The sequence below is a fragment of the Echinops telfairi genome, unplaced genomic scaffold (genome assembly GCF_000313985.2).
Source record: "Echinops telfairi isolate 266 unplaced genomic scaffold, ASM31398v2 ScPeMD7_7468;HRSCAF=8506_0, whole genome shotgun sequence".
In the NCBI taxonomy this organism is placed as follows: Eukaryota; Metazoa; Chordata; class Mammalia; order Afrosoricida; family Tenrecidae; genus Echinops; species Echinops telfairi.
Genome location: NW_022111369.1, coordinates 56109691 through 56119149, shown reverse-complemented (window position 1 = coordinate 56119149; position 9459 = coordinate 56109691). Strand labels below are relative to the sequence as shown.

Sequence of the window (9459 nt, the reverse complement as noted above, 5' to 3'; positions counted from 1 at the left end):
TGGGAAGCATCAAAAGAAGATGGAAAGAATACACAGAGTCAATTTACTACAACGAACTAGTCTACATTCCATTGTTTCAGGAAGTAGCGTATCAGCAAGAACCAATGGTAATGAAGGAAGAAGTTCAATATGCACAGAAAGCATTCACCAAAAACAAGGCCCTGGGAATTGATGGAATATTAATTGAAATGGTTCAACAAACTCATGAAGCACTGGAAGCATGTTCTTGTCTATACCAGGAAATTGGAAAGACAGCTGCATGGCCAACTGACAACAAGATCCAGATCTGTACCCTTTCCAAAGAATGGTAACTCAACAGAATGTTCAAATATAGAACAATATCATTGATATCACATGCAAGTGAAATGTTGCTGAAGATCATCCAACAGAGTTTGCAATAGTATATTGACAGAGAACTGCCAGAGACTCAGGACAGTTTCAGAAGACGTGGAACAAGGGATAACCTTGTTGATATCAGATGGATCTTGGCTGAAAGCAGAAAATACCAGAAGGATGTTTACTTACTTATATTGACTATGCAAAGGCATTCAACTATGTGAATCATAACAGAGTATCGATAGCCTTGAGAATATTCCAACACTTCATTGTCCTCATGTGGAACCTGCACATGGATCAAGAAGTCATAATCTGAACCGAACAAGGGCATCCTGTATGGTTTACAACCAAGAGAGGTGTGTGAATCAGGGTTGTATATTCTTACCATATTTACTCAGTCTGTATGCTGAGCAAATAATCAGAGAAGCTGGATTATAGGAGGAACATCGAGGCATCAGGAATGGAGTAAGTCTTATTACCAACCTGCGATAAGAACACACAAGGTTGCTTGCTGAGAGTGAGGAGGACTTGAAGCACTTGCTCATGGAGATCAAAGATTGCAGCCTTCAGAGTGGATTATGACTCAAGGGACAGAATAGAAAAACCGGACAACCGGACCAAAAGGTAACATCATGATAGAGAGAGAAAAGGTTGAAGTTGTCAAGGATTTTGTCTTGCTTGGATCCACAACCAATGCTCATGGAAACAGGAGTCAAGAGATCAAACGACGTGTTGCCTTGGGTAAATCTGCATATACCCTATTTATTTATTTATTTAAAATATGGAACGCTTCATGAATTTGCATGTCATTCTTGCACAGGGGCCATGCTAATCTTCTCTGTATCCTTCCAATTGCAGAAGCCCTCTTTAAAGTGTTGAAAAGCAAGGGTGCTTTGAGGACTGACTACGGCAGGCCTGACCAAAGCCTAGTATTTTCAATAGCCTCATGAGCATGGGAAAGCTGGACATTGAACTGGGAAGAGCTAAGAAAAATGCATGCAGTTGCATGAGGGAGCTGGTGAAGACTATTGAAAGTACTGCGGCCTGCCAAAAAGAACCAACCAACCTGTCTTGGAAGAAGTACAGTCGGAATGCTCCTGAGAGGCAAGGATGGGGAGAGTTTGTCTCATGTACTTTGAACATGTTGTCAGAAGACACTAGTCCCTGGAGAAAGATCTCGTGCTTGATGAAGTAGAGTGGCATCAGAAAAGAGGCAGCTCCTCCCCAAGATGGACTGACACGGTGCACTCCAAAAAACGGGCTCAAGGCAGTGTTTCATTCCATTGTACATAGTTGCTCTGAGTCGGAACTGACTCGATGCACAGAACAAACACCAAAAGGACGTGCTGGAGAGAGTTCATCAGACACCACAGGACTTAGGACCACTGTCTCAGAAGGAGTCCTGGTGGTACATATGTAAGTTACATGTTGGACTGCTAACTGCAACGTCAGCAATTTGAACCCACTCAGAAACCTGTCGAGGTAGTTCTACTATAGGGTCGCTATCACTGGTAATCCAATCAGTGGCAATGAGTTTGCACTTTGGCTCTTGCCTTAGTGGGAGAGGCTGGGCCTTGTGATCCCGAAATCTCCAGTGAATTCCATGTGCAGCAAGGCATCCAAACCTCAAAGCAGGTGCCCCCGATGGTCGAATCTGTCTTTGCGTATATCCAATAGATTTTCTGAAAAGTAGGTTGATTTTTCTTTTTTCCCGTGAGATAAAAAGATCTTTGTCAATGCCCAGGTGGAATTGTTGAGCATGCATTAGACTGCTAACCTCAAGGTCAACAGTTTAAACCCACCAGCTGTTCTGAAGGACATCGATGAGACTCCCTGCTCTTTCAAAGATGTACAACTTTGGACACCCTATGTGGTTAGTAGGTGCCATTAGATCAGTTCCAACTCATTGTGCAATCGAGTGACCCTGTGCACAACAGAATGAAGGAAACAATCCCTGGTCCTGCGCCATCTGCACAGTGGTTGTTATATGGGAGCCCATTGCTGTAGCCACTGTGTCACTCCATCTCCTATGTGTCCTCCTCCTCACTCCTGTCCACTTTACCAAACACGATGTCCTTTTCCAGGGACTGGCCTTTCCTGATAACACATTCAAAGTATGTGCGAGGAAGTACGAGAACCCTGTATAGGGATTGGGGTTTTTTGTTTGTTTGTTTGTTTTGAGGTTCAGACCTATGTCATAAACAATGTCGAGATTCAAAGCAGATGCCTGAGTACAAATCTTAGCCCTAGTATTAACTAGCGTAGAATGTGGCGAGTTGCTTTCTCTTCTGTGTCTCCATTTTCAAAATGAGAACGATGCTATTTCCCTGCTGGTTGGAAAATGAAATGAGTTAATCCTGTAGATACTTAGCATAGTGGGTGGTTGACTCATAATAAGAGCTCAATCAATGTTAACTGAAACTTATAAAAGGAGTTGCACACAGCAGACACAGAAGCTCTGGTGGTACCCTGGTTAAGTGACTGATTGCTTCCAACCCACCCACCTCTTGTCTGGAGAAAGATGTGGCAGTCTGTTTCCATAATGGTGGGGTAGTGGGATAGTTTTACTCTGCACTAGAAGGCCACTATGCATCAGAATACATTGGAGGGCACTAGGTTTGCTTGGGGGTTGTATGACAACAACTATGAGAATATAAATTCCTCTAAATCTAGGCTCCCAGGTAGCTAATATAAATGGCAGAAGTGGCCAGGTGGGAGAGATCCAGCAAGAATTGGCAGAAGGAAAATATCCCGTCTTCAGAAAGCTAGTCTGGCCTCACTGAAGGGGCGGCCCTGCAATGCCACATTTCTGGACTCTTCAAAGACCTGTCCTGCTCTGTAAGTCTGCATCAGCCAAAGTGTGCCTCAGTCAATTCTGTCCCAGAGTTGTGCAAAACCCACAGGCTGAGGCCTCTAGAAAAATCCTTTTCCTTCTCGGCTTTCATGAGTCCTATAGCTTTTTTTAGAGCAAATTGAAATCACGGTAGAATACTTTTGTTATTGTTTTTTAATCTCAAAACATGAAATGTGTGTTAAAGACATTTTCTTTTATTGATTCACAAGGAATATCATCAAGGAGGTACAAATGAAGTGCTTTGATTTAATATTTCAAACAGACTTCGTGAAAACATAGAATATTCTATTGATTCTCACCCAGCAGGATATATATGCCCAAGGTTGTATATCAGACATGGGATTCAATAGCGTGTTGGACATGTAACGTTCGATGATGGTGGCCAGTAGCTGGACTTGGACTTGGACTAGCATAGTTAGCAGTGACATGAACATTAGTGTGACTTCTAAATAATTAGTAGCTTTCAAGATGGTCAATACATTAAATTACAGATCTTTACATTTGTACATAACTCATTTTACAAATAAATGTTTTAAGACCCACCTGTCCAACTTTCATTTAAACGCAAAATGTTGCTGAACAACAAGTCTGCAAGAATAAATACTCCCTCGGGTGAGTTTGGTGGGGGGGGGGAGTAGGGGTGGTAGAAATGCTTTTACATAGGATGTGTGTAACTATGTATATCTGGACAACTGTTTAAAACATTTAACTTCTCGTGGCCTTTGAAATCTTGTGTCCTGGAAACGCTCTTGCATGTTAAACATAATTTAGTTACTAATTTAAAAAGTAACTATTTCTCCTTCAGTTAATATTATTTATGGCTAGATTGATTCCAAGAGTATAAATAGGTGATTCACAGTCTCCCTCCTTGTACTTAGTAGTTAGCTTTTCAAGTGAATCTTTGATCATAACAATCAGGTATTGCTCTTTGCTTAATTATGTATATATAATCATATAAGGAGCCCTGGTGACATAGTGGTTACTCACTGGGCTTCAAACCACAAGGTCAGCAGTTCAAAACCACCAGTCGCTTCAAGGGAGAAAGACAAGACTTTCTACTCCCATAAAAAGTTACAGTTTAAGAAACTCATAAGGGCAGTTCTACTGTGTCCTCTAAGGTCACTGCGACAGAACGGACTCAATGACAGTGAGGTTTTGAGAATGGTGCATATACGTGTTGTAGGATTAGACATTCAACTATTTATCATGAAGAAAATAAAAAGTGACTTCCGGCCCTTAGCTAAGCTGTACAGCCAAGGAGTCCAACAGAAAAATTTCAGCCTATTTGCTACTTGGCAGCTTCACTGTTGCACATCTTGGGTAAAAGTAGCGGGAGTTGAAACGTAGCTGTCACCACGTTTTCAAAGTCAGAAGGCCATCATCTAACTCCACCATCCTATGATGGAAGCCCCAAGCAGGGTGGGGTATGGGGCACGATTACAAGAAGGTGTAGTGTTTGCCTCACACTTTCCTCCAAGACATTGTTCTGCTACAAGGGACATTCCCTCAGCAGTGCAGGTGCCCTTGACCAGCAGCACTCCACCTGTCTGCCGTCTTGCTATGGAGCAGCCTTGAGACTGTGGCCTGTTAACTGGAGCTGAAGTCTGGGCAGCTCTTCCCGGGCAACGGGGGCTCCTGCTGGAGGGGGTAAGCAAAGTATTGAGGGGACACCAGGAAGCCGGATGGCTGGGTCAGGTGGATTGGGTGAGCGGTGCTGTACGGCGGGGGCGGCGAGGGCACCAGGCAGCCTGGCTCGGCCCTGGCAAAGGAGAACCTACGGATGGAGCCCCCGGTGGAGCTGGAGCTGGTGGCTGTGCTGGACTGCCTGGAAGGTGCCCTGAGGTTCGTGGAGGTCAGGATCATGGGCAGGGTCTCTGTCTGATAGCTGCGGAGCGAGAAGCGGATCGGAGGCTGCGAGGGCTCCTTGGGCCTCAAGCAGGTGCAGCAGTAAATAGCCACCAAAGAGCCCAGGATGATGAATGCGATGAAGATGGAGCCGACGATCAGGAAGGGGACATAGACGGGCTCTAAAAGGCAAAAACAGACACACACAGGTGCTTGCATAAGCGTCTCCTGGACTCAGGGTATGAGGGAAGGAGGGGGACGCCTGGGTACTACCACTACCACTGTCAGCTCAACTTTTCAGAACTTGTGACTGGTAACTTCTAAAGTGCAAACTGTGGACAGAATATTCTGGCTATTCCTAAAGGAGGGGATCCTACGTAGCCTCTGTTAGCAATTAGCCCTGCGTTAGGAAATCTGGAAATCAGCAAAGAACAAATCGATCCTCCAGGCTAAGCTTTGGGTCCCTCTATCTCTGGATCCGGATCCTGGTGGCACAATGATTTAAGCACCAGGTCTCTACATGCAAGGTTGGCACTTCAAATCCTCCAACAGCTCCTCTGGAGAAAGGTGAGGCTGACTGCTCCTGTAAAGATCGGCAGGCTCGGAAACCCTAGAGAGGAGGCCTTCTCTTGCCTGTGTAAATAGGAACTGATTTGACAGCAGTGTGTTTACTATCTCTGGAGGGGGGGGTCTAGCCGCCAGATCAGCACTGGAAGCTCACCAGCTGCACCTTAGGAGAAAGAAGGGGCCAGCTACTTGTACAGAACTTCACAGCCTTGGAGACCCAGGGGTTGGGTCAGCTCTATCCTATCAGGTTCTGAGGAGGTGGAAGCAACGATGGCAGTGAGGTTGGGTGAGACTTTTGTGTTCAAATACACATCTTAGATGTGTCATGGCCGTGGGGCAATCAGGACTTTGACTTCTCTCTTGGGTGGAAAATCCAAGAATTTCCAATCAAACAAAGCGAAGAGGACTGAGCTTGTTCAAAGTGACCCACCACCTGAGGTTTTATGAGACTCTGGAAAGAACGGGATAAAGAAATCCGTAGTGGCCCCACTCTACTTGTGGCCTACCACCCCCCAAATTGTCAGCTTGAAGCCCCTCTCTCCAGAAATGGCCGGAGGTCGTCTTCAGCTTCTACGAAGCCACCTCACCTCACTTAGCACCCAATCGCTGGGAAAGTCAGGCTGCCCTGTGATTTTCCAAATTTTCTGTGAGAATCCCCCTCAGTCAGAGCAAATGCTAGCTTCATCCTTTGTGTGTTTGGGGCCGGGGAGAGGGGGGCAGGACAGGCAAAAAATGCCCCAGCCCAGAGGCCCCCGCGGGCAGTTGCATAAAGCCACGCTTAGCAGCAGAAGAATGAGACCCTACCCTGAGTACGTGCCTACTGTGGCCTGGAGACCCAGTGGGAAGGCCACGATAGACTCTAAATTAGAAGCCAGTTTGACCTCCCTCAAGATGCACAGCCAGCTATAAGGTGGGCAGCTACCCACGCCTGACTGAGTTCCACCCACTCCGACGTGTGAGCTCTTCCTTGCCCCTGTGGTGAGTAGCTCCGGGGTGGAAGGCAAGGACAAAGGGGTGGGTCCACTTACTGAGCACTGTTAAACACCCGTCTGCTCTCAATGGGTCCCCAGCCTAACTCCTGTGAGCGAAATATTCCCATTTGGGGACTGGAGATGAGGTCCAGAGTAGCTAAAGTAACCTGTCCCCAAGGTCACACAGCTAGCAGCTAACAGTGGCCTTTCCTCCAGGTTTCCAAGGTCCCACTAGCGCACTAACTGCCTGTCTGAACAGCAGAGTGAGGCCCAGGGAGGAGGCATCGCCTGCTGTAAGGACAATTAGCTCTGGCACCTGACAGGCTGGAAAGAAGTAGGTGCCCAGGGCTCCCTCACTGCCATCTAAGCTATCTGGACCCATGGCAACCCCAAGGGCCTATCTTTTTGATACAGGTGCTAGACAGTGCCCTACTGTCCACTGCACATCTTTTCTCCGGAAACTACCTCTCAAGGGCTCTAGGTAAGTTGACACTCGAAGTTAAATTCCTTGAGTCTGTTGGGGTTTTCATGGAGAGCGGACCCTTCTTTCCTGGGTTACCTGTCTCCTGGCAGAGGTAGCATAGGGTGAGGCACTTGGGCACCGGTAACAATGTTCTCCCCAGCCACTCCTGCAGACCTCAAATCGCTGCCATCTTCAAACCTCCGCTCTAGGGGCCTGGCCGTCACCGGCTCTCAGCATCTCGGGTTTCCAGGCCGTAAACCATCGCAGGGAGCTCTAAAGCGTTTCCCTGATGTTCCGAAGCAAGTGAAAAACTTTTTTTTTCTTTTTAAGTGTAAAGTTCCTCTGCCGGGGCTGTGATTTATGCCGCTCCGAAGTGAGCGGAAATTTGACCTGTGTTTTCCGACGTGAGAATAGGGGGCGGGGAAGCCCCTGTGACCCCCGGGTTTCTAAATCTCCACCTCGGAGACGGGTATTTCTGAAAGGCGTGACAAGAGGGGGTGGGCCCGGAGACGGTAATTCGATGCAGAGAAGTGAAAGGAAGTCAAAAGAATGGGACTGCTGCCTAATAATAATTTTTAAAGTGGCTGGAGTTCCCTAGTCCCAGGCTTGGGACGTGCGCGCCGCTAAAGGAGCGTGCCCGCGCTATCCCCACGCTCCGAAGCTCCAGGTGTGACCAAGGCGTGAAGTGGGGTGCCTTCGTTGCCCCCTAAAAGCGCCAAACCCAGCCTGACGCTGTCCCTAGCTCTTCTGGGCACCTCCTGGGTGCCCGGGTGTTACAACTCTCCTCCCTCAGGACCACCCGGTGCCAGCCCCACGGACCCTCTGAATTTGTAAATTTCCCACGAAACAAACCACTGAGCCAGCGCGCGGCGGCGGCAAACCAACTGCAAGACCGAAGGTCTGGCCCCCTCCCCCCGGGACCCAGCGCGCACCTGCCCGCTCCCCGCGGCGGCGCCCACTTGGCGCACCGGGCTGGGAGGCCGGGCGGGGGTGGGTGCAGAGGGCCCCGCACTTACGCGCCGTGATGCCGGGGTGCTCCAACTCGCCGCGGTCGTTGGTGCAGCCGCCCTGCTCCAGCCGGGCGTCCGCGGCGGCGCAGCAGTAGCGCAGCGCGCAGGAACCGCAGCAGATGGTGGCGTCCAGCGTGTCGAAGTCCTCGGGACACTGGAAGCCCTCGTGGTAGTTGCCCTGCACGTCCACCCAGCCGTGGCAGTACTCGCCCGCCTGCTGGGCGCCCGCCGGGCCCCCGCGCAGCCAGCCCAGGAGGAGGCAGAGCGCCAGCAGCGGCCCCATGGCCGCCGGGCGCCCTGGGCGGCGGAGAGAGCGACGCGGCCGCAGAGCGAAAGGCTGAGCGGGGCGCGAGGGGGCCGGCCACGCCGCGGGGCCACCTCCCCGGGCGGTCAAGGCCACGCCCGAGGGGCTCAGCAGGGGTCGGGCGCGCTTCGCAAGCCCGGGGTCAGCATGGCGCGCGGGGCAGGCTGGTGCGGGCGCCGGGGTCCCGCGGGAGGCGCCGGGGGAGACAGCTGCGGGGGCTCATCGCGCGCGCGACGCGACGGCTGCTCCGAACCCCGAGCCGCCGTCCTCTCCACGCCTCGCCAGAGGCATCGCGCCCGGAGGTGGCAACTCCAGGACCGCGGAGCGCCCCGCCTGGTGGCGGTCGCCGGGTCGCGAGCGGCGCCTCGGGGAGGGGAGGAGACTGGCTTGCCCACGTGCGGGTCCCGGGGAGGAGCGGTCGCTCGGTCTCGGCCGTCTGTCTGTCACCGGAGCAGGAGTCAGTCCCGCCGCGGCCAAGTACAAACGGCCTCTCGGAGGCTGACAGCCCCGCCTGGAAGGCGTCTTTTAAAAAGGCCGAGGAAGGGGGAGGCGGCGAGGGTTAAGCAAGAGTCCGCCCTCCCGGGGCGCGCCGCCGCCGGAGGGAATCAGCGCGCCTTGGCGATTCCTTGGCACTTTCGGGTTCACGCAGCGTCGTCGCCTCTCCCGGGCCCCCCTCCCCGCCCCGCCCACCGCGCTCTCCAGAACGTGACACTAATTAACCGGGAGGGGACCAGATCTCACACACACACACACACACACACACACACATTCCTGTCCAACTGTCGCACAGCTTAGAAAACTCCGTAGGGCCCAGGGACCAGATACCATCACACACACACACACACACACACACACACACACACTCACTCACTCACTCCTGTCCAACTGTCGCACAGCCTAGAAAACTCCGTAGAGGCCGGGAGAGGGCAGCAGGGTTTCTGCGTCCCTCCACGCGCACGCGGCAACGCGCCAAGGCGCACATTTTCCTTTTTCATCGTTACAATTTAAAAAAAGAGAACGAACGGTGGCTGGGGTTTGTCCAATCGTTCATCGCCAGTTGCTGACATTCAGACTCGTTCCCCGGACCCCCGGTTCAGGACGGATGAGAT

The 9459-nt window shown here is 51.0% G+C and overlaps 1 protein-coding gene and 1 non-coding gene across 2 annotated transcripts; both read right to left on the bottom strand.

Annotated features, from left to right (window-relative positions):
• Positions 1-1111: 1111 nt before the first annotated feature.
• LOC115873355 lies at positions 1112-1219 on the bottom strand. The gene has a single exon (XR_004048362.1). It is a non-coding gene; the product is annotated as a U6 spliceosomal RNA (small nuclear RNA).
• A 3053-nt stretch (positions 1220-4272) lies between these two features.
• On the bottom strand, positions 4273-8329 carry SHISA3 (shisa family member 3). The gene is made up of 2 exons (XM_004703146.2): positions 8053-8329; positions 4273-5217 (listed from the first exon to the last, which is right to left on the bottom strand). Exons 1-2 carry the CDS (start codon positions 8327-8329, stop codon positions 4778-4780), a joined length of 717 nt encoding a protein of 238 aa, XP_004703203.1. The 3' UTR covers positions 4273-4777.
• Between the last annotated feature and the right edge of the window lie 1130 nt (positions 8330-9459).

Bases quoted from the DNA above. Each gene is read 5' to 3' on its own strand.
- SHISA3 (XM_004703146.2), bottom strand. From the start codon at position 8,329: ATGGGGCCGCTGCTGGCGCTCTGCCTCCTCCTGGGCTGGCTGCGCGGG. The intron at 5,218-8,052 runs GTAAGTGCGGGG...TTTGCCTTTTAG, and splicing joins GCACCCCGGCATCACGGCGC to AGCCCGTCTATGTCCCCTTC.